Source organism: Epinephelus fuscoguttatus, linkage group LG1 (genome assembly GCF_011397635.1).
Source record: "Epinephelus fuscoguttatus linkage group LG1, E.fuscoguttatus.final_Chr_v1".
NCBI classification, from domain to species: Eukaryota; Metazoa; Chordata; class Actinopteri; order Perciformes; family Serranidae; genus Epinephelus; species Epinephelus fuscoguttatus.
The window spans coordinates 51,935,732-51,961,551 of NC_064752.1; the positions used below are offsets into that span (position 1 = coordinate 51,935,732).

Consider the following 25,820-nt stretch of genomic DNA (forward strand, 5'->3'; position numbering starts at 1 on the left):
AACCGCTGCATCAGAGCCAAAGGAGCACGTTTTAAAATACATTTATTTTATCAATTAGTTATTAACTTTTACTATTTTTAGCAACTTGCCCAACTGGGCAAATGAGTTGTCAGTTTACATGCCCGACCTTGAGTTTTACTTGCCCCGGGCAATCGGACAATCGTTACTGTTGAGCCCCGAATTGAAAAGCTGTTTCTCAAGATAAGTTCTGTAATTACCTTGTCCGCTTTCATTCTGTTTATATCTTAACTGGAGCTGGCCACTACCGTGGTGCTGAAACTAAATCAATCGATGTCAGGCACATCGATCACCCACCACTTCATCAGCACATAAGTCACACACAGCCTACTCATTTTTTGTCTTATTATTATTTTTCTTCCGCCAGATTTCGGTGCGTAATTTGTGCCACAGCTCTGAGCGCACACAGGGTCTTCATAAAACATAGATTCAAGATTCAATATGCACAGTAAGGACAGGTGTTTCCCTGCAGAATGAAATTCATTCTTTTCTGTCACCAGTTAATGCCAAACAATATAAATCTGAAGTATGAAATAGATCAAAATATATACGGTGTGCACTGTTGTCCTTGCTTAGTGTAATACTCCGTCGTAATTTCCAATATATACACATTATAATAAAGATATGGGATATAGTCAAGATGGCACCACCCGAGTGGCAGCTGGTTACAGTAGTTCCGACCCCCCTTCGTGGATGTGCAGTATGTGGTTCTGAGCGAAGCAGTGGCTAATGTGGCACCTTTCCTGATCTCATAATTACGAGATCCTGATCTCGTAATTACATCTAATTTTTTGTCTATTTTTTTTTTTTTTATCCAGTGAATGCAATGTGCTTCCATAATCTCATGTTTTCCCTGATAATTAGATTAAATGCAGGTTTGATTATTGGTAAAAAAAAAAAAAAATAAAAATAAATAAATAAAAAATAAACAAAAAGTGTCATTGAGGTTTCAAGTGAAGTCTTGATAAGACGGAAACAACTGTAAATGACCTTTAGCAGTAGAGATTTGTAGAAACTCAACAGGAATTATGAGAGATTTATGTTTTGTTTTCATACGTTGTAATCATATTCATCTTACTCTAATCTAACAACTTGAATTAATTCTTGCCTCCATTCTGCCCTGACTCTTTCCTTATTACCTTCCCTCCCTCCTTCAGTATGACTATCCCGGTGATAGAAGGTCCTTAAGCCAAGGATTATTCCACTACAACTACCCTGTATCCCCTTCGTTCCACAACAAAATGGTATGTGCCACTAATGTGCAAAACATATCAATCTACTGGATAACATATAAAATCACACAATAAGTCATCTGATGGTAGGCACAGTCTACAGTAGCTGTGGCATTTAATGCAGTGCTATGTGTAGCTTTGCTTTGGGGTTTCTTCTGCACATCTGTCCTCTGTGTATTTGCACTAACTCTGCACGCATCACTCCCCGTCTGGACCTTTTTTTCTGACTCTCCTTTCTTCTACTCCCCTCTGCTCTCCTGTCCCTGACATGGTACAAGGACTGCTCTGGTGTGCATATGTGTAAAAGTCTATGTTTGTATGTGTGTTTTACACATGAAAGAAATATGACATAATTACAGAGAGAGCTAACTGCCATGGGCTCTACCAATGCAACTCATTATCAGTGTAAGACTTTCAAGCAGCCCCATGAAGTTTTGTAAGCATCAGGCCACCTGATTAAAGAGGAAATATGATAAATGTGATGTTGCATGTTTCATTTTGCCAGTAAACAAACAAACAAACAACCAAACAAAAACTATGGCCAGGCATTTCTTCCAGCTAATGGCAGTAATGTGCCAAGAAACACTGCAGTGCATCGGTGTAAAAGCAATAAAGAGAAAGCAGCCTAGGAGCCAAAAACCTGGGTCTGCCAGTGTTTTACTCAGTGCTTTTGTTAAGCATCAAGGACACACACATTTTCACCCAAAATCTATGGTGTGTTCAGTTGTCATCACATGACCAAAGTCACCTTATCCAACACAACATATAAAGGGAAACTCTCCCACACAGACCAATAATAGAGGGGGGTACAGAGGGTCAGACAGGCACTCTGGTCCAAAAGGTACAAAATAGATGATGATTGTCTTAAGACCTGACTGGACACAATGGACACTCCTTAATCAACAGAGACCATATGACCCTTGTGTGACTCTCAGAACATCTGAACAGAGTCTTCACGTCACAAGGAGTCAGCACAAACTTATAAACCAGTCAACACTTTAACATTTCTGCTGGTACACCTTAAAGGAAATGGCCACTTTTTAATGAAAATACAGACAATACTTACTGACCCTCATGCCGACAAGAAGTCCAGTGTAGTTTTTAATCCACAGAACTTGTTTGGGGTATCGGAGGATAACAGCTAGCTGGAATAACAAGACGTAATTTATTCCACTTTTATAGCATAATTTCTCAGTTAGCCTGCCCTGCAGGCTGCTGTGTTTACATGGCAACTTCCGATACCCCGAACGAGTTTTGTGGATTAAAAACTACACTGGACTTAATGTCGGCATGAGAGTCAGTAAGTACTTCTATAGTGGCCATTTCCTTTAAAGACAAAGTCTTTTTTATTGAGAAAAAGAACATTAACAGAAAAATAGGTCATTAATGATTAATAGCAGCACATATGAATAAGAAATTGAATTGAGTATGACAGAGGTGTTTCACCTACAGACAAGACTCTCTTGAAAGGAAGACGCAGTATGACATCATCATGACATCACATGTGACAGCCTTGGGGAACAGTACATCAGTGAAACAATAAACATGGTCATGAGACTGAAAAAAACAGCAAAAATAGCAAAACAACATCAGCCGTCTGTGAACACCTGAGCAAAACCTTTAAGGGAATCGTTGGAAGAGGTCAAAGGTCACTCATCTAAGAACAGTGAAATGAGCAGCTTTTAGTGCCAAGTGCCAGGACATTAACATCTATTTCATTCTGTTAAAAGTGTCACAGTTGATGACTGGCCAGGAGCTGCAGACCTTCAGTGTGTTTGGCAGACTGGCTGTGGTGCTTTGCTTTGCTGCTGACCTATCTGAAAGCCTTCTATCTGTTATGTGTCTGTGTGTTGCTGTTGCTGCTGCTTGGCTCAGGAGGACATAATAGACCTACAGCTCCAGCGCAACCTGAATTACTTAAACCAACAGGTAAGAGGACAAGCACACAATATTGTTTGTCATTACATATTTAAACACATCCAGTCAGTGCCTGAGGATTCTTTGCTCCCTTATTCCCTATTACAGTCTCATTCTTTCTTATTTCCTTCCAAAAGATGCTCTTTGTAAGTTTGCTTTAAAAAAAATAATTTAGCTCACTCTAACAGAGTTTCAGTTTTGATCCAATCAGACTGCTGTCTGGTCTCTGTAATCTGATCTGAATCTTCAGGCCTATTTTAAAAAGAGAAAAAAAAAAAAAAAAAAAAAATCAGCAAATCAATTTTACTTTTGTGATGGCTTTTCAAAGCAACATGGGATTGGATCACCCTGATCGAGTTACAGACTTTTTTAAGGTTACCAAATCTGGACAACCATGAGTTACAATGTGATATGTAGACTTATTTAGATAGGACTACACATCACATTGTAGGCTTCAGATTCAGAAATTCCATGTTTGCTTACCATCCTGGTTTTGCGCCCTTTTTTATAGCAACATTGGATTGGATCCCTCTGATCCAGATACAGCCTTTTCAAGGTTACCAGATGTGGATAACCAGTGCTCTAAACAGGATTACATTGTAGGCCTCTGCTATGTAAAGACGAACAGGGAGAATAGCTAGTGTAGGGTTACTTTAAGTGCTTGTTTTTTTTAAGCAGTGCACAAAACGTTAGGGATGCAATTGTTAGAAACTACTTTTAACTGTGCCATTAGAATCAATATGAATTGGGAAAGTAAAATAGAATGAAAATAATTAGCTCAAAAAGGTTGTTTAACTGAATGTCTGCTAAGTTACTATCTACCACCAAATAAAGTTACACAGTGGTGGCACCCTGATGAAGGTATTTGCAGGATTATTGTCTGGGTGGCTGTGGTGACATTCACACAAAATGGAGATTAGATATTGGGTTAGGGTTAGATATTGCAACTTTAAATGACATTTGTTAGATACTGACAGTTATTTGGGGATTATTTTATGGGAATAAAATTCTTTTTTTAAAAACTACTTTTAACTGTGCCATTGGAATTAACATGAAGTGATAAGTTAAAGTTAAAATAAAAACAATTACCTCAAAAAAATTATTTACATGACTGCTAAGTCATTATTTATCACCAAATGAGGTCACACAATGGTGGCCCACTGATGAAAGTATTTGCAGTATTACTCTCTGGGTGTCTGTGGCGACATTAACACACACCAAAACATAAATACATACATGCTGTGATATCCCTATCTATCTCACCAGCTGGAGGACTCATTAAACAAGGTGATATGAATAAATTCACCAGCCTGGTTTCAAGCCTTAGTCTGCCAACACACTGCAATTACAGTTTATCACCATGAGTGCCGCCAAAGAGAATGAAATGGTGATCCTCAAAATTGTAACTTGGAGTAAAACACGTACTGAACGTTTCTTCTGAGCAACTGGACCCAGTTCAGTCTCCATAAAATAATCCCATACATAGGTGTCAATATCAAACAGAACTCAATGGTGTCTCATTCCCAGGTCATCAAATACAGACCCTTTTGGCTTGTAGTTCAGTCCATATCCCAGAATGGTCTACTCCACCTGCAACTTTTGATTAATTATTTTAACTTTAATTCATCCCTTTATATTTATAACAATGGCACAGTTAAAAGTAATTTCTAACAACTGCATCCTCCATGCCATTTTCTGTCTCTTCAAATAAGTGATTGGATTGTTGATTGGATCATCCCAAACCAGAGACAAACTTTTCAAGAAGACCAAATCCGAATAAGTAGTGCTCTAAATGGGATGACCTATCTCAATATGGACTACTAGCTCTGTAGAGAACAACAGGTAGAATAGTCAGCATGGAGTCACTTAAGTGTTACATTTGAAGAGACAGAAAACAGCATGCAACAGGATGCAGTTGGTATAAACTCCTTTTGACTGTGTCATAATTAAGATAAAGTGATAAATTATAAATAAAATTTAAGTAATAAAAGTATCTGTTGTTAGATATTGACAGCTATTTGGGGTGTTATTTTATGGGGGCATAATCATGTATTCATTTATTTGTTTGTTAATTTTACTACTGTACTGAAAGGCTTACTGTAGGTAGCCTAATGTAGAACTTACTCACTGTAATAGTTCAACAAAGCAAGTGCAAAATATGAATAAATGTATAGATTTGACTAATTTAATGTTTTACTACATTCTAATCCTGAAAACCACCCTGAGTCCAGCCTTCTGCTGGGATCAGTAGAAGCCCGTTTTTGTTTGTTTGTTTGTTTGTTTGTTTGTTTGTTTGTTTGTTTGTTTAAAGATATTCCAATCCTACTACAAAGATTGAAAACACATACTAAAAGTTTGATTCAGATCAAAGCCAAAACTAGATTATGTGATCTAATCCAATTTCAGAATCCCTTCTATCTTTTGATCTACCCATTTTCAAGATTTGATCCAATCTGAAATTTGAAATCTGATCAGATTACCAACTGTCCAACTGGGCTCTGAAGTGCCTTTTTGAATTTGGAACTCATCTGGGGATTTCCAAGCCACTGTTGGTGCAGACACACCAAACCAACATCAAAGAACTAGCGGCGACAAAAGCCAACTGTTGCGTCATCTACGTCTCCTCACGTCACCCTGTGTCAGTTGCATTTGAACATACTACACTGACTACATCCAATGGCATGAGAGAGTGGAGTGAGAAAGCGGTACATCCTGACAGCCGAGGGGTTTCCCTATCTGTGTAGCCAAGCACCGCAGCATCTCCACCGCAGCATTGGTAGCTGTGAAAACTTGACTTAAGGGCTTCTGTACACTTCAAACAAACATCTAGCGTGCCATCAAAGCCTCCTTCTGGCTGCATCCCATTTTTGTTTGCATGCCTTTATGGTCTTACACAAGACAGTGGGCTCTAGTTTCCCGGCACGGTGCAGGGTGGTGCAGGGTGGCGAACCCCGCACAGAGCTAGTTTTGAGCAGCGCAACCCGAGGCACGCTCAGTTTGGTAGTTTGGCAGACCGAGGTGCACTGAGATGGGTGTAGTGGCGCAGCAGGGGGAGGTGTCGACAGATCCAGCTTGGCGCAGTGACAATTTCTTGCCAAAAGGCTTCGCCGAAGGTGTGCTAAAAGCTCGCCAGCTGAAACCAGGTCTACTGGGAGCGTAGGCGGAGCGCAGCCGGTGTAAGGGAAGTTTGGCTGACCGGCTGACGTCACCAGAACCTCACAGGCAGATTTCCAGAATGTCAGGCACATTAAGGATGCAATAAATACCCACAAAAAACACTATTCAATGCAACTATCTGCAATCAGCACATAAATGTATCTCTGTATCGACTGTCCCGTCACATCTGATGTCAGATCAAAGGGGATTGGCACCGTTTGGCACGCGTAATGGAAACCCAACCTGATTTGATTAACACAGCTGCACACTAATGAGTTCACATCCCTCTCAGCCAACCACAAACAGCCACAGCATCAGATAGGGAGTATATATTCAGCATCTGTCATCTTAGAAAAGTCAAAAGAAAAGAAACAGAGTGAGACTGCGAGAGAGAAAGAAAGAGCGTGCGCACGCATGAGAGAAATGCAACATTGATTTACAATTGTGGTGACCTCCTCCAAGGCTACCTTTGCAACATCAGCCCGTGGAGGTCTGCTCGCAGTTCCATATATTCGGACACTGTGAGCTTGGACCTCCTGGACCAAAACATCAGTTTCCTCCTAGGAGAAATTTGGCCGTCTGACACTACTGCTCTCTTCTGTCATGGCGAATTGAGTAAACTCTCATTATGCCTTCACGCGGCGCATTTAAGGGTGAGGAGAGAGGCTCATTTGATTGGTGTGATGTGTGTAAAACCCACTCCACGCCTTCTCTCCTCCCTCTTTCCGACTTGCGCAGGTAGGAGGGAGGAGGTGGGAAAGAGGAGTAGCTGCGCCAGCGCGCACAGTGTGCCAAACTTGCAAAATCCGCCTGGCCACACCTAGTTGGCGAAACACAGGTGCGCTGCGTCTCCGCCTCGCCCGGTCTGCGAAACCAGAGGCCATAGTCTCCTCAAAGGCAGTCCTGCATGCTTTTAGATCTCCTCCTGCTAAAACAAACTCACCTTTTCTTGTACAGTCTTGTTGACCTCTTTGAACTTACAGCATAGTTTTACATAGTTTTTCCAACCAATTTAGAACCCTCTTCAGGAGTTATACAACATTCTGTTCCCTTCATCTTGTTCTCATTCTGTCACAGATCTTAGGTGGACATGTTGTAAATGTAGATGTAATAATTATGGTGTGGTGGAAAGGTGCAGGGGTAGCTAGAGAGGGAACAGTTTTTCCCTGTTAAGTTATTTATAGCCACATTCCCAAGATTTAACATGACATATTTCAACTTAGTTCTTCATTCTGACACATAAACCAAAGAGCTTTTGTGAAGTTTACAAATTAGGGAATGTGCGGGTCTGCATTATCAGTATGCCAACATGTTTTTATCAGCCTAAAGAATTGCTTCATGGAGTTCTTCTGACTCCATCACAATTTCTGTGTGGCAGGAAAATCAGCATTTTCTCTACCAACAGATATATTGATCTTAATGACTTTCCAAATAAATGCTTTACATTCCTCAGAACAAAGAACAGAATGTAAAAGCCGAACCTTTGCTTTCCTGTTTGTTTTCACAGGTGCCTCCTTTCCATGATGTATACAGCAGAGAGCTACATCCCACACTGAAGCTCAATGAGATTGAAACCAGTGTAAGAGACACTGAATTTAACAAACATACAAACACACCCTTACACCCAGACAATTGACATTTTTTTTTTGTTTATTTTTTTTTTAATGCACTGCATGGCCAAAAGTATGTTAATTATGTTCAGCCCTCATCCATATTGAATGAACTATTCCGTCTGTTGGTCTTTTCATATCAGAAGCCTACAGTGTGATATGTAGTCCGGTTTAGAGCACTGGAAAGCAAACAGGGGATTTCCAAATCTGATTCATGGTGATCCAGATTTTCCAGATTTTTTGAACATCTTGGCCCTAGTGTTTATATACTTTTGGCCCTACACTCTAAGCATGTATTTACACACAAACTCTGTCTCACCCTTTTATGTTTTCTCCCTGTGTCTCCCTATGTGCCAACCACCCATTGCCCTGTCTGATACAGAAACTCTTGGGCCGGCTGTGTGAGCAGAACCAAATTTTGAAAGACCATGAGGCTGTTGTCCACAGACTAAGAATGGACAAGGTAGACCTGCATTGGTTTCACATTATTATACCATGTGTTGAAGAAATGTTTTGTATTGTGACGCTAACCAAATTTGTGCTGTTTTAATAAGTGAAGCTTTGACGTTATCCTAGCCTTTAACACTTTTCACCAGATGTAAAGATCTGTTATTTTGAAGAAAACCCATAAAGGGTATCTTACCATGTGTAAAGACATGAACTCATTGGCCAAAAAAATAAAAACTCCTAATAGTTAAATTTAATACAATGCATGAATTATTACAGCCTTACTCAAGGTGTTCAGTTTTTGTCAGGACATACAGTTAGTTTGTATGGTGACTGTTTTACAATCATTTTTTAGGCTATGTAAGATGACTTCTTTATATTGAAAGGTATTTTTAATTGCATTGCATTCCTGCTTTCTATTTTGCTGGTCACTCAGCGTATAGTGTAGCTTGTGTTAATATTCTCCCACTTTCATGTTAACATTCAAAATTAATGTACACCTTTGCACTTTTAATCCAGAAACCATGAGTAGCTATTTCTAAATAAAGGTGTTGTATGTCCTAACATCACATATAGTGTATAATGATAAAATCACAATTAGTTCTTTCCAATTGCAGCTTGAAGAATGAAAAGGAAAATGTCACTGAGACAAATTTAGAGAAAAGGGCAGTGAAGCTTATTACCCCTTCCTTTCCGGCTTGCCATGCTTGCTGTTTTCAGGACAGCTTAGAGGAAGCGTTGGTGGGAACACATCAGGAGATGGAGCTGTTCCATAACCAGCCTTTGGCCATGGAAAAGCTACGGTTCAAAAAGGAAACTCTGCAGAACCAGCTCATCAACATCAGAGGGGAGCTCTCCCAGGCCTCCAGTGTAAGACACTGCATGAAATTTCAGTACCCACTTAGGTGCAAGGTCTTACATTTATCAATCATAGTGTGTGTTTGATACGATGACTGATAACTTGCGGAGCCTTTGCACCTTACGCAAAATATGTGATAATATCATTTTTGGCTCATGCACCCTCTTGCCGCTTCAATGAGCATAAAGATATCTTTGTTAAGAGAAAGACCAGTGAGGCATTTTTAACAAAAAAAAAAAAAAAAATCAATTAATAAAAAGGAAAGAAAAGCCAAGATGACTGCAGCTGGTGTGGAACTTTCTGTTTAAGTGCTATTTCAAATTCTGATAGCAAAACTGCAACACTCATTTACAGACATATTAATGCAACACACTTAACTTAAATTAACATTTGTCTGTTGTTGAGTGTTTTGTCACATGCTATATGGAAATTAAAAATGAACTGACAGGTTCCAGACAAATTCACATTACTAAATTGGTTTGGTAATGTCAGGCTAATTAATCCTATCATTTACAATACAATTTTAGTCATTAAATCCCCACTTCAGCCAGTGGTACTTCAGTACTTTCAGTTAAGATTCTTTGTCAAACAGAGAATGGGGGTGTGTCTAATAGTTGAATGTAAGTCATTACCATGACATTCAGTTTGCCATTTCAAATTTTGGAGGTTTAACCCTCCAAATTGTTGGGAACTCAGGGTTCAAAGTATTAAAATGGCTCTCAAAATTAAGCAATGCAAAATATTTGTCTTTTTCTTGGAATGACTTTGTCGTGACATTGTCATTGACTGTGTTTACAAGGTCTTTAGTATCCCGGTTTTGAGGCTTATCCCGGCTTTGAGCATATCTGGGATATGATGTTTACATGGAACACAGAGATACCCGGTTATTCATATCCCTGTATACATGATAAATACCAGTAACCCGTTTTCTGATCACTGCATCCTATCTGCGCAGGCGTGTGTTTCGTCTTTTATGTCTTTTGTTTACAACAGATTGAGCGGGAAATGTGATATATTTATTATATTTAGAAGTAAGACAAAAATGAGACCTCTGTGGCTTCTAGCGGACTTAGCGTTAGTAAATACTCACGTCGCATTATGGCTATGGCTCATCCACTTCATCTTCAGCAATGGGAGGAGAGAGCGACAACAAATATTGAATATGTCACCAACTTTGATAGGTATTTGGCTGTCACTGCCACCACGCAGTACAAGGCAACAGTGGATGAAAATACGTAGCCGTGACTGGTGGGACAGGATCGTTCTCATGGAGTTTACAGATTCAAAGTGGAGAGAAAACTTCAGAATGAGTAGGGCATCCTTCAGCCGGCTGTGTGACGTAGTTGAACCATTCATGAAACCGGGATAAGGTGTATACATGCTCCAGTATCCCGGCTTCTATCGGAGTACTCCAGGTGGCAAAACCGGGTTTCTTGAAACCAGGAAAAGGGCATAACCCGGTTTCTGAATTCGGGATATGGTGTTTACATGCACAAAGACAAAATCGGGATACTTAAAAAACCCAATCAAAACCGGGATACTAAAGACCTTGTAAACACAGTCACTCATTTTCTGTAACCAATTCATTTGACCTGCATGTCTTTGGACTATGGAAGAAAGCCAGAGTTCCCAGGGAAAACCTGGTGCAGTGGTTTGATATGCCACTAATTGGCGGTGCAGTGGTTAGCATGGTGCTAACCACTGTGCCAACCATTTCCGCAACAGCGTGGCGAATTTTAATGTTTCAACATGACATAGGAAGCTTTTGTAACTTGAATTTACACAACCCAATGTGCCCCAAATTTCACATACAGAAGAGAAGTTTAGATGTTTATACCTTAAGATGTTTACATTCCTATATTGAATCATAGTCACAGTGCCACCCACTGACAACAGGATTGAGTTGTCTACAAATAATATACAGCAACATGAGGTATAATTAGTGTGGGTTTTCTCGTGCCACATATTTGACGCATGAACATGACGTAAGAAATTCTAACACGTTCTCATCCCTCGTTGTCACGTATTGGTGCTTTGTCAGTGGACTTTCATGTCTACATATTATGCAACAGGTATTCTTCTGCGTCTACTGTTGATGTGTTCTGGGATGGGACATCAACAAAAGCATGTGGTTAGGTTTCGAAAAAAAAACCATCATGGTTTGCCTCTGTGTTCATACAATAGCAAACACCAGTTTTCCAGGTGAAAGTCCAGAGTTTGTTGGACCACCCCTCCAAACCGCCCAAAAGGGACTTTCCAGCTCCTTATATTTTGTTGTTACTGGTACCATCCATCTTCGTACCATACTGCCACGACAGGTGCAATGCAGAAGACGGGCGATGTATCATAAAACTCCGGCTCATCTGGCCGCATTACAAACTTACATTGTCCGGCAGCGTACTATACTGCCACGACAGGTGCGGTCCAGCCAATTAGTGGCATATCAAAACACCACGAAAGGTTATGAATTACAAACTGATGCCGCCCAGCAGCATATCATACAGTTGCAAAAGGTAACTTTTGGCATTGGTCTCTGATGCCAAAATTACTGACAAAGCGGCAGTATTTGATGAATTTTTTAACATTTGTAATAGATCTTTTTCAGCGCCATGCACTCCAAGTAGGACAAACCCAATCTAAATCCTGTGCCCAGTCTATGACTTGCACGACCATATCGATCACAACCACTATTTATCTATCTGTCTGTACTGTACCAGCAGCTATATCAAAATAAATTTCAAGTTTTGACTAACCATTATACTTTGGTTTTATACAGACTTGTATTTTTGTTGTAGCCTACCCTCTGATGCTCAGTGTTAAAAACTACCAAAGTAATATTTTATGGTAATCTAAAGTTTTTAACTGCTCCTCTGTTCCCTCTTACTTTCCCTACCTCTTCCCTCCTACCTCCCCACACTTAATTTCAATTCTGTTCTACCAAAAGACAGATAATATCTTTTTTTTCCAAGCTAGTGGTTAGCTGTAGAAAAGTTGCAAGCTTGTGTTTTCAGACTGCGCTGGATTGTGATGGTTAGCTTGGTTGGCAATGGTTGTGTCCTGTTAACCAAAACAACCAAAAGAGTTGTTCATGATTCGATTTGCTAGTGGCCGGTGATTGAATGATATGTGATGTATGAAAGTGCTTCTGTCGGCTACACATACACACCTGTGTATGAGGGCTGATTGCAGTCTCTATTTCAACCATGTTATCTAAACATGTTGTTGTAGACAAGCAGTAGACAGTATTATTTACATTTTCATTTAACATGAATATTTGTTTTGTTAAAAAGTAAACTCCACACAGGCCGGCAGAACCCTCTTGCCATTGCTAACCACTGCATGGTGGTGCCTCACAGCAAGATTGCAACTGGCCAACACATAAGCCGTGAGCCTGCTTCGCCTCAAGCCTTTCCCAGCTGACCCAGAGCCGGTCACGGCGCATCATCAAGGCAGAAATACGCCCGCCGGGAGTCGTTCAGCACCGCAGAAAGCTCCCCACACAACCCAGACCCCAGAGTTAATAACAGGAGGTTATGGTGTTTCACTCTCTTCTCTCTATGGCACTTGTATCTCGACCAGTAGCCTACTTTTGTTGCGTTTGCTGATCCTCTATGGTACACAAATACAGTACAGCCTAGTATAATCACATATCGGAACAACGGGACGTTGGACTAATGGGATGTCGGACCAATGGGCTGTCGGACCAATGACATGGACCCGTGAATGTGAATGTGAATGGTTGCCTGTCTCGGGTCCATGTCATTGGTCCGACAGCCCATTGGTTCGACATCCCATTAGTCTGACTGTCCGCGGTGCTGAACGGCTCGCGGCGGGCGTATGGTGTGCCGTGACTGGCTCTGGGTCAGCTGGGAAAGGCTTGAGGCGGAGCAGGCTCATGGCTTATGTGTTTGTCACTTTCTTTTTCATTTTAACCCACACCATGATCTTTTCCTAACCCTAACCAAGTGGTTTTTGCGCCTAAACCTAACCAGACCTTAACCACAGGGCATCACAATGATTTTGGAACAGACTTTGGAACAATGGGATGTCGAACAAATGGGCTGTCGAACCAATGGGCAGTTCCCGTCTGTCTCTATGTGTTAGCCCTGTGAGAGTCTGGCGACCTGTCCTGGGTCTACCCTGCCTCTCACCCAACGATAACTGGGATAGACTCCAGCCCCCCACAGAAAATGAGTGAATAAATAAATGGATGAACTGTAATTAAACTGTCTGCCAGTGTTACCACATCTTCAGACGTAAGCAATGCATTTGATGACAAAAAATGTTTTGATAGCAGAGGAGAATAATGGCCCAAATACAAAAACAAGAGTAAGGTTGTAAGAGAAAGACCCATTTTCACTAAAACATTTTAATTTGGATCTTACATTTTCATTTATACTTAATTCATTATGAGATTCAAAGGCATTAATATCAGAGAGGCATAATTTTCTTTAAAAATCAGACATAATTTATCCAAACAACAGGTGTTAGAAACATTCTCTTAGAATAACTGCATTTATTTGTACCTCTCCTAGGCATTAACTACCACTCGTATGGAGTTTGAAGCATTAGAAGATGAGGCCAACGCCATTCATGGAGATCTATGGGAGCAGCTTAATGCAGGAGGACAGGTAAAGGGTCACACTTGTCATAATTCCCTATCCTTAAAGCAACACTTACCTTTCTGGAAATGTTATGCTTTTCTTTGTTTAGGTTAAAATGCTATTATTGCACTACACTAAAATGTAAGTGAATTCCACCAGAGATGCAAACTTAGAATTATACCATTCTCATATGGTTCTAAGAAAACACTGACCAATTATTGCATTCGGACCGAATGCAATGATAGGCCGAGCGTCCTGCCTGCCTTCCCCACGTGGAAGCCTCCAACTGACGTAACCACTCGTAACACGTTGTATTTGCTTGGAAAACGTGTTTAGTGTGACAGTTGTTTTGTCAGTGAATGTTGTGAGTTGTAATGGAGCCAAATTGAGTGCCGTTATCTTTGTTAAATGCTGCTGTTGTCCATGACTTTACATGAGAAGAGGGAAAGATCGCTTGTTACTAGGCTAATTTATACAATGTAAAATGCCATAGGCTTGTGCTAATATCGTTAGAATGTTGTATTTGCTTGGAAAACTTGTTTAGTATAAGACAGTTGTTTTGTCGGTGAATCTTGTGAGCTGTAATGGAGCCAAATTATGTGCCGTTATTTTTGTTAAATGTTGCTGTTGTCCCTTGTTTTATATGAGAAGAGGGAAAGATCGCTAGCCGCTAGGCTAATTTATACAATGTTAAATGCCATAGGCTTGTGCTAACGTTAGCATGTTGTATTTGTGTTTGTCTGTGAATGCTGCTAGTCATAGTGAGGCTGATTTGTGTACTTGTGTTTGAAATTGTCTCGATTAAGCCATGTTTAATGTGTGTTTAATGAGTGTTTTGAATCAACTAAACTTTACAGCACTTAACAGAAACCTCCACCGGAGAGTAAGTGTAACGTTACCATAATGAGGACGGGGGAGTAGGCCTTTGGAGGGAGGTGGAGTTGCAGGAGGAGGGGTTTGGGACTTTCGAGGGAGGCGGGAGCTGTGGATGTTCAAATTTTGTTGTGTTGAGTGAGATGCAAGAAAGGTAAGAGTTGCTTTAAATGAAAAATGTAAAGCTTGTTTACAAATTTGGAATATTTGGTTTACGATTCAGTGACAAATAAGGGTTGGCAAGAGGAGCAATTCAGAAATATCTTAAAAAATTGTTTTAAAAGCATGCATCAGATTTGTTAAAATGTACATTCTGTATTTTTGTTGGTTTTATGTCATTTGAAATGACGTTTGCACCATTTTTTATTAAAAGTTAGAGACTGAATGCTCCAGAAAATGTCAAATGGTGTAACCATGAAAGAATGATAAATATTAAATATTTTATCCACCTACAGTAGATTTACGTGTACTTATAAAAAAAATCTTTATTTTAAAAGCATTAAATTGAAATAAGATATTTTTGGAGTATTTCTATATTTAAATTTTAATGCATTTTGGCAATAATGAGCAGGACATAGGGCACCCCTTTTTTCTAAATAATGCTTGACAGATTATGTAAAATTTGTTAAAAAACGGTGTTGCACTGCAACAGTGGATTACATTTATTCCACATTTTACTCCACATTTATTTTCCTGTATATAATCATATTTTTCATGAAAAAATACCAGTTACACGAAATGACACTGGGTTTTGTCAATTCCTTCCTTCTACAACACCATGGTTTATTGAAGAAATGGACACTGAAAATCAAATATGACAGTCAACAAGGTTAAAGCTACTACAAGGAACTTTTAACTGGATGTGCAAAAGTCTCTCATTTCTGCTGATGTCTGTGCGTGACCTACAACAGCAAATGAGACCATCGGTGTGAAGATAAGCTATTTCTATATAGTGTATATCCATACCTTTAGGAAACTGTCTCCGGTCCGCCCCAGGTCGCTTTCAGGACGAAACGATTTACGGCACTCAGACGGCACACGTCATCTTACCTAGCTGCTTACATTTATAGTGACTCTTATAAATAGTCGCTATTCCTCCTCCTCGACCCAACGTCTGCGGGGAGTTAAAATAGCAGCAATCATCGGGTAGAAGTTCTGTAAATGCACTGGATTCACCCAGGCACGCCAGATTCATTTCAGAAGTGGGGGAGCCAAAAAGTGCTGTGTCTGGGGCTTGTCACCGTGTGGGCGTGGCTACCTGTGTAATCTCCAGTTAATAATAGGGACTAGTTAAAGGTGCGTAGTGATCAGGGATTGAAGTACAGCCTGAGTTGAGTGTGAGCTTGCGCAACAGCGGCAACAGTGTGTTTTTGTGAAAGCAGCAGTATCTCGCAGCAAGTTACAGCTCGTCCTCTCTCATTAAAAAGATGGTGAAGAAAGACAAAGAGTCAGATAATGTATTTAATCACAAACTTTATCTTGGGAGGAAAAAAGAAAACAGTTTATTTCTTAACAGTGTTTGCATGAAACCTGTACACTGAACCCTTTATGGATAGGGCTGTACCCAAATATTTGGATATTCGAATATTCGTTTCTATGGGTAGGTATTCGTTATGAAAATGTGGTATTCGATATTCTTTTTTTTTTTATTTTATTTTATTTACATATTTTTATATAGCTGTTTTTTCGTTATCTTTTGAATTTAATATGAATTATGAAACCATTTTTGTCAACGTTTGTTTCCCCCGTTTTGTACAATTAATTATTGTTTAAAGTTTCAACAAGTTTCTGGAGCGTGTGACACAAGTGTATTTTGAAAACGACCGCGGACTGTCACCTTCTCAACTCATCATCACCTTCGGATGCCGTGACAGTAGCCTAATGATTGTAATAATAATAATAGTGTCAAACTATCATTTACAGACCGATTTAACAGAGGATCACTGCTGCCCGACCCGCAGGTCCATTTGCGGTCCCGGGTTACGGGTCGACCCGCGCATCACTACTCAGCTCAGTCTATAAAGGCTGTACACGACAGTAAGGCTATAGACATTATATTCTATTCAGGCCGGCAGAACCAGCAGCGCATCGGCTCTACAGTGCACGGCACTGATTAACCATTTTATTGCAGCACAGAGTGTCTGCCAGCAACCAATTATTTGCAGAGGCTTCCTACAACTTCTTTCAACGGTTCCGATTTAATCAGAAGACAAATTAAATAGGATGGCTAGCCAGTGTGAAAATTAAAAGAAAGCATAGAATAATGTACTGAAGGAGACTGTTGTGCCATCACATTTTTTTGTGGTTTGAGAGCAAAGATCCGGTCGCCGCTGTGCAAAACTCGCAATACAATTCTCAAACTTGATTGAAAATCAATTTTGGAGTGGGGCTGGTTCGGAACGGCGGTGTTTCGGAATGGAGGGCTGTCCCCTGTTGGAACATTGTGCGCACACAACCCTTCACCACCTGGATCCTAAAATAAACACCTGTTTTATTACATAATCATGCTTCCGTGTTGTGCCATTCATTAAGATCCTATTTCTGTCATTCAAATAACAAGAATTGTGGTTTAATACCATCATAATTTAAATCCCGTCCCGGACATAACGCGCACGGGCTCGGGCCGGGTCGGGCTGGATTTTTTGGGCCCGATCTAAGCTCTATTAGCCGCTCTCGTTTCCCCTGAGCCGCCTCAAGAAGTACCTGCTCTCGCCCTGCAGCTACGCGGAGTCCCTCCTGATCAAAACGCCGCTCCACCTCTGTGCGCAGCAGGTCCAGGGCCTCTGTAGCCTATGTTGTCAGGCAGGCTGCATATCACATCAAAAGCATAGATCTATGCATTCATGATATTAAAGAGATAAATGTAAGTCAGACAAATTGAGTTTAAATTCAGATTCTTTATTTTTTGTTTTATGTTTGTGTACGAGGGGCATTGAGAAAAAAATAAAATACACCAGCGCTAGAAATGTTTGATTGTGAACCAGATAGGCCTACAATTTGGCTCGCTTTTTGATTTATTTCTATTTTTTATAACTGGGGAGTTCTTACAATACGGTGCCAGGGTTAGTGGGGATTACTGCTAGGTGCTGTTGGATAGAGCCAGACAGCTGAGAGTCTACCTGAAGCCTGCCGAGGATGCTCGAGGCTTTACCGGGCTGGTGAGGCAGTAACAGGTGTGCACAATTGAGTGCCTGCTGGAGGCTGTATCTTTCTCTCTATGGCCCCTCTCTGTATTTTACCTACCGTATGAGTGGAAGTGAAGAGTGAAAGTCTTTTTTACCATAAGTAATGTAATATAGGGACCTTTGATTCGGCTTAAAAATAATGTGGCAGGAGGGTAAAAGTGGGGGGGCCAGTGGCCCCCTGGCCCCCCCACTTTTACCGTTCGCCGTTGGACTCACCAACAGTCAGCCATGTCTCAGTCACAGAGAAAATCCAATCCTCCAGAATTCAAAAAATCCTTTATGATAAACGTTTTGTTCGCGAGCGATCTAGCATTTACCAGCCCAATCCTGGCAGGAACCGGCGGGTCCACGGCGTTAGCTGTCCGGGGAGCCACACACAGAGGCCGCAGGTTGCGCAGATTCACCCCGCGCCAGCGGGGACGAGGAGAGCAGGGGTCGCGGGGCTGGAACACCTCATCCGGGCCAACGACAGGTACCAGCCAGGCGTCTACAGGGTCCAGTGAGTGCCAAGAAATAAAGAGGCGAGGCACCGCTCCATACTCAGTCCAAGAAGCCGTGGAAGTGCTCGCCAAACAGGCCTTCAGCCATACCAGCCAACCGCTGCATTTACCCCACCGGCGGTGGTGCTTACGCCGGAGAGGTGGAACTGGGGCGCGGCAGAGGTGAGCTTGGATCCCCGATAGGAGCGGGGGCAAAGTTTTCCCGTCTTGTTGTTTCATTCATCCCCAAAAGAAACACATGTAAGTGTCTTTACGACAATACACGCTAGAGCTCATGGGAAATGTAGGCTTCATTCCGGCAAAACACTACCGCTTTTGTCCACAGGGTCGCCAAAATCAACTCAAAATTAAAGTTTCTTGTAGGGGCTTTAAGTGAACATTTTTTTTAAATGTTATTTCAGTTCAGAAAAGGAACATCTGACAACAGTCAGCTCATTTCTTCTACTGTAAATTCTTTGCTGAAAAAACATTTTACAATCATGTCTCATTTTAACCTCACAATGACTCATAAGGGTGAACTTAGAAAAAGTTCAGAAAAAGGAACATCTGACAACAATGAACTCATTTGTTCTACTGTAAATTCTTTGCCAACAACAATTATTTAATTTCAAAATTTAATTCGTGTTTTATGTTTTGTATTTTAAATTCTGATAAGGGAAAAAGTCACCTGACAACAACTTGTAAGGATGTAATTGGGCCTTGCTGCAGCATTAGCATTCATTAGCTTTCATTAGCGTTAGCACTCCACAATGAGCCACTTTTTCCTTGTTAGAAACTGGCATCTAATGGGGAAAACTGATTTTATTTATTCAGTTTGATTACTTTAGTTTTCTATAAATGTATCATATATTAGTAATGAAATAGCAGAAATGTAAATAATCGTATTTTACAGACAGAAATTTTAATATTTGTGTAACATTTCTACTTTAAATGAATTATTGGATTTTTAGGTATTTTAAAGTACTGTACAAGTTCAAAAGTAGTTTTTTTTTTTAAATAATACATCTTTAATTAGCATCATAAACTACTGATATCTAACAAATTACCATCATAAAGTGCTGATATTTGACATGATTGGCCTATAACAGAAAGGCTTTTAAAAGGAGTCAAATGGTGTAACTGGTTGCAGTTAAACATAATTTTTAAAGTAAATATTCATTTTTATGATTCTTATGAATTTGTAATGTTTTTCTAGGGTCATACCATTTGACATGTAAACTTACCAAACTTGACCAAAGCCTAAAACCGTTTATGAGTAATTTGAGAATTTATGTGTAATTATGAGATTCTAACCTTGTCATGCAGCAGTTGTGATCATCAGGGGTCCTTCTCTGTAATACCATTTCCTGTTACATGGCCTTCTTTACAATATTAACAAAATGGCCTCTTAAATGGTGGCTGTACAACTTGACACTTCATGTAGTTTACTTGACTTTCATTATTCCCTAAATTAAATTTCATATTTAGAACAATTGTATTCCATTACCTTCATTTAATATAAAAAAGTAATAATATAAGATCATGCCAAACTAGTTGATATGGTGTTTTATTGAGAATTTTGGTGTTTTTAAGCAAGTTTTAATATTTGGTGCAAAGTTTTTATGGTTACACCACTTAGGCATTTTTGCCCTAATCCTCTAATATTATTCTCTCAAAATGGATTAAAAGCAGATATTTTATACTGGATCCACAAAAAAAGAAGGTTTGTAAGTTAATCATACATTTATTTTCAAAATTTAACCCTTTTAAATTTTACTAAACCATATGGACACAAAAAAGTAGTGTCATGTCATTGACCCTTACAGCAATAAACATGAGCCTAACAAACTGACAGAGGAAATGTCACAGAACTTCACAGCCATTTATTAGTCATTGACTGTATAAAAGAACTACAATTAAGACAGAATTCTTCATCACTGAGTTATGAAATTTCATGATTAAAAAAACAAAAAAGAAACAGCAACATTTCCGCCAGAAACAATGTCACTTATTTTGAATAACCCTCAAAGATAGTCCACATACAGCACTTTCAATAGGGACTGTTTCTTCAATAGGAGAATATATTACTTTGTCTGTCCTGACTTTTTGCAGAGTGAACTGGTTCGTAGGCATATCCAGAAAGAGTTTTGGAGAGTCCAAGATGTATTAGAGGGACTGCACAAGAGTAACTTATCCAGAGGCACTGACACAACCAAGCACAGAGGTAACACACTGGTGCTGGAAAATAATCAAGTTTAGTAGAAATACCGGTGTCTCTACCATGTGTATTCTAACGACTCTATCTCTGTCACCCCCACCACCCTGTCTTTCTCTTCAACAGTGGCCAGCGGTGCATCAGGCTCCTTTAGCACCAATAGTCCAGCCAGTCCCTTGAGCTCAGTAAGCCTCACCAGTCCACTCAGCCCCTTCTCCCCAGTACTCGGCTCCCAGGCCTCCCCCACCAAACAGCTGGGCCCGGAGGTAAGCACTGGACACACCCAGCAAGGGACCAACCATAGTCCAAAACCTTGCACAGGCCCATGCTTCAGCTCTAGTACCAACCCTGAAGTGTGTAAAAGATCAAGTCCTAAACCCCGCCCCAAGTCATGTATAGTGCCTAATTTCAAAACTGACCCTAAGCCCAGGTATAGACCCAGAAGTTACAGGGAACCTGACATAAGCCTTCATGCAGAAAATATAAATTACTATGGTTGTGAGACCCATGAACCCACCTTTCCTCAGTTCTCCCTAGCTTTCCAAAACCCTGGGGAGTTCCTGGGCAGATTAGACCCTGTGATAGAAGAAACAGATCATAACATCAACTGTAGAACCATCTCAAACATTGACCAACCTATAAATCCAGCCAAAGCCAGAGCAGGGGAACAGATCCATTTTCTTCAACTAAAATGCCAGGACTCTAAATACATCAATCAGCATACAAACACAGTTCAAACCCACTCTGACTTTCAGGAACTTACTTGGTTTACCTCAAATGCTTGCAGCCAGAAAGTCAAGATCGGTCTCAGAAAAGATGTCTATCCAGACTCCCATCCATATCACTCTTCAGCAGGATACCATGTTGGCCTCAGAAACCTGTCCTCCAACAAACGCTTTTCTGTGCCTGAGTCCCAGATCCCTTTTCTCCAGGACTCCCATCTGACTGATGTTTTATCACTGCACTACAGCCCAGATTTTTATACATCTTCAGTCAGTTGTTTTAGAGGTGCTAGTCATGGAACCCAACTCCGTCATCAGCTAGCTTTTCAGTCATCACGTCATGCTGGCGCAGGTGCTAGGCCACTTACTTACCCCAACCATCAAGAGGTATTTAGCTCTGCACAAGTGAGTTGTGCTACAACACAGTCAGAGTCACCTAGTGATTCAGGTAAAGTGTTCATGCAGACCCATCTTTAAGTAAAAGGATATCCACCACGTCATAGTTGATTTAGATAATTCCACATTCCATCTGATTAGATTTTTAATGTTGTAAATACAATATTACAGATATTTTCTGCCATTGCTGAAAGTCATCATGACATCATTTTCATCCCCAGTTAGTTAATCTACAGGTGCTGTTAACTGCCTTTGCAGAGAGACCTTTATCTAACCTTTCAGTTGTCAGTACATATTCTTTAACTGCTCTACAGGAATATCATGGATGAAAAAAAAATTGCATGCAACCCTGACGCTTTTTCTCAATTAACACCCTTTGGCACCGTTGTGCTTTGGCCTGATTCAAATAAAGATTTGGGGATTGAATGCTATAGTCTTGAGATGAAAGCCTAAACATCTGGCCAAGGTTACAGTAATTTCAGGGTCTGCCGATGCTGCTACATAAAAACATAGATAAGGCATGTTCTCTTACTGATGTCAGTCTTTCTTAAAAACTTGTTATAGTATGAAACATGAATGTTACCAGCTGATCTGCTCACAACATTCACATTCAGAGTATCCTATCAACTAAATAAAATAAAGGAAAATATGAACTGAGCATTAAAATTAATTTTTACGTGTTGAAGTGAGTGCTGCAGTAACATGCAATGGCAGACTTTACCCTTTCAATACCATTTCCAGTATCTAATCTGTTTCTTAGCAAGGCAATGCTCTTAAATTGTTATATAGGATGTTGTACATTGGCTTTCTTCACAAGACTACTCTAGGTGACAAGTTATTTACACAGTGATGGTTGAAATGTCACGGCTGTTTCACAGAGTCTTTCACTGACTTTTTATGATATAAGAATTCATAGAAGTCTTCAGTCCAGGAATTTCATTGGCCCCCTGGAGATTTTCACTTCTAACTGCTTAACAAATGACAAAGACCCCATTCCCCAGAATAATTCTCATGAGTCCTTTCTGCCCTGCACTTTGCCTGGCTTATTATCATTCCTCTTGATGTGCAGCACTCTCTCTTCCACCTATCCTTTTTTCCTTCCTCTCTCTATCCTGCCCTTATGGTTATCTAGGAAAGTGTTCCCCCAAGGCCTCCCCTCCCCAAGTCCTATTACCCTCTAGAGCCCTCCCCTACCTTCCCTCCCTCCGTCCCTCCCCTGCCCTTTGACAGCACCACCTGGCTACACAGCTTGGGCACCGATGATGGTTTCCTTGATGGTGAAGATTCTCACATCAGAAAGGTATTTGGGTGTTTCTACCCTTGTCTTGCCCTTGCTTCACCCAGTTGTCCAATGTCATCTTTTAAAAATGAAATGACCAGAGACCATTCATATCTCCAAATTCCACATTCCTCCTCTTTACAAACCTTAATTTGTTCAAACACCCCACCCATTGGCTTTGATTATCCCTCTGGGCCCCCACATCAGCCTGCGGTTGACCTCTCAAAACACTTGTTCCATGAGTAGTTGCTGTCCCTTTGCTCTTTTTTTTCTTTCCTAAACATTTCATTTTTCAATTTAAAATGCAGTGTAAGTGTTGGTGAGGAGGCTGTCTCTTGTTAAGAACAGGTAGCACCACTTGGCACCCAGTATGAATTCTGGTGTTGAGTTTTTGGTAGCATTTTACATTTTAAAGCTCAGTAATAACATGACAATAGTGTAGTAATAGTTTGATAAGTAAGAGGTAATAAGTAATACCATGTAATTACTAAAGTACTAATCAGGGAATAGCTTGCTTTTAACAATAAATCAATAAATCAATCAATTATTGATTTGTCACATGGAAATCATACATGGTTGAACACCAGTGAAATGTGATCTCATTAGTTCCTCTAACTTGTGCACTGTATTTTTTTGTCTCCTTACATTATTGGCTGATGCCTGATGCCTGAATTGTTCATGTTTCTGGATGGTTGTGGTAATCCATGGCTTCTGGCTGTGGAATAACTTAACTGTCCACACATCCCAAACTCAACAAGAAGGCCACGTGGTCCCTTCTCCTGAACAGCAGCACTGCGCTGCAGCCTCCTCTGCACGGTGTCATGTTTTAGCAGTTACCTACATCAGGAGTGGGAGCGCCTAACATTCCCATGGACACACCAGTCTTTATTCACTGTACAGCACACTCCTCCTCTCCTTCTCTCACCAAAGTCCTCTGCTCTGTCAGATTGCCATATAGGGTACAATGGGTATGTCTGGGTAATAGTAGAGTGGACTAGACTTCTGGTTTGGGGAACATGTGAGTGGAAGCACAACCTCAGGCTCCCCTGCTAACTCTCTTAAATTCTGACTTTTTTCATCACTCCAGAGAGTTTTGAAGTGGATTTGCAAACAGTAAATCGTGTTTCAACTGTCTGGCACGATGTCAAAACAGTTCAAAACTTCCAAGAAAGCTGAACAAGACACCATGCTTGCAAGTTGCGGCACCCATGAGACGGGCAATTGTTGGTATGCTAGCAGACCTCATGGCAGAGATTAAAGCAAGTTTTGCAGCACTGGAGGTGAAACTGGACAATATACAGTCTGTGGTGTCAGAACATGGCCAACGCATTGATTCCTTGGAGTCCAATGCTAATCTCCAGGACCAGCATATTAGTAAATTAGAGGAAATGTTTGAGGCTCTGGCCGAGAGCAATGCTAAGCTAATGGCTAAAGCAATAGACCTGGAAGTACGGAACCGCAGGAACAACCTCAGAATTATTGGCCTCCCCGAATCTATAGAGGGACCAGGACCCACTGATTTTTTTTCGAAACTGTTGATCGAACTGCAGGGTGAACAAACTGTTGTGTCCCTTCTGGAGCTGGACCGAGCGCACAGGGTGCCTGTCACTAGGCTGCAGAATGGAGCGAGGCTGCAGCCTATGATAATACGCCTACATTGCTTCCAGATTAAAGATCAGATCATCAGGGAAGCTCGCAAACGACGAGGTTCAATACCATGGGTCTGCTGTACAGATTTTTGAAGATTATACCCCGGAGATACTGGAGCAGTGGGTGAAGTAACGAGACGTAATGTCAAAGCCGTATGGTCAAACCATCCTTGCTGTACCCAGCTCGCCTACAAATCACACTCCAAAGCAGGACTAGAAAATGGCTTGCCTCGCCAAAAGAAGCCAAAAGCTTTGCGGCTGACTACCAGCAAGACTGAAAAGCTAACTTGATTACCCACAAGGCTAGCCGACACTTTGCTACCATGTAGCTCCTCTGGGGAAGCAAACTTAAATGAAAACTGAACTTTCCGGAGATAACGCCGTGGATATTAAACACTGAGGAATGCTGATGAAGAAAGACTGAATAATGTTAGGTAATTTCTGTTTCCAAAACTTTTGGACATTGTTTCTTATTTTTGATTATCAGTTAAAGGGTGTCTTACTTCACGTAATTTACGGGAGACACATAATTGTAAGGGGCATACAAGGTAAATGCTGGCAGCATCGATTGATGTTTGATGTTTAATAAGTTAGTATAATTTACGACTGTTCTGGCTCATTAGACACCACTAGAAAGGTTTCTTTTTTCCCCGTTCTTTTACAACTATAAGTATTTATTTTTGTTTTTTACAATTCTGTAGTGCCATTACTCTGTGCGAACATCAGCTGTGCCTCTGAATTACTGCTGCTATACCTTTTCATCAGACCGAAAGCTCGCAGAAATAAATTGATGATTGCACAGAGTTGTGAGTGTGCGGTTGCTGTTTTTGTTTTTTCATATACCTTTTCATCTAAAAAATCTGCAATTTTATTTATTTATCTCTCTGATGTATCTAGGTTGCAGTGCATCTTTAATGTACATTGAACAAAAATATAAACGCAGCAGTTTTGTTTTTGCTCCAATTTTTCATGAGCCGAACTCAAAGATCTAAAACATTTTCTATACACACAAAAGACAATTTCCCTCAACTATTGTTCACATATCTGTATAAATCTGTGTTAGTGAGCACTTCTCCTTTGCCGAGATAATCCATCCCACCTCATAGGTGTGGCATATCAAGATGTTGATTAGACAGCATGATTATTGCACAGGTGTGCCTTAGGCTATAACTGTAACCG

General features: G+C 40.5%; 1 protein-coding gene across 13 annotated transcripts in view; it reads left to right on the forward strand.

Moving 5' to 3' along the window:
• The window catches only part of plekha6 (pleckstrin homology domain containing, family A member 6), a 371,706-nt gene that overhangs the window by 297,724 nt on the left and 48,162 nt on the right, over positions 1-25,820 (forward strand). For 9 of the 13 annotated variants that reach the window (XM_049569368.1, XM_049569285.1, XM_049569451.1 and 6 more), the window contains 9 exons: positions 1,176-1,262; positions 3,126-3,179; positions 7,831-7,902; positions 8,316-8,396; positions 9,101-9,250; positions 13,775-13,870; positions 20,493-20,604; positions 20,722-20,861; positions 22,846-23,013. In XM_049569368.1, the coding sequence (XP_049425325.1) occupies positions 1,176-1,262; positions 3,126-3,179; positions 7,831-7,902; positions 8,316-8,396; positions 9,101-9,250; positions 13,775-13,870; positions 20,493-20,604; positions 20,722-20,861; positions 22,846-23,013 (960 nt within the window). The remainder of the gene's footprint in view (positions 1-1,175; positions 1,263-3,125; positions 3,180-7,830; positions 7,903-8,315; positions 8,397-9,100; positions 9,251-13,774; positions 13,871-20,492; positions 20,605-20,721; positions 20,862-22,845; positions 23,014-25,820) is intronic. The other 4 variants (XM_049569216.1, XM_049569075.1, XM_049569547.1 and 1 more) reach the window with 4 other exon arrangements.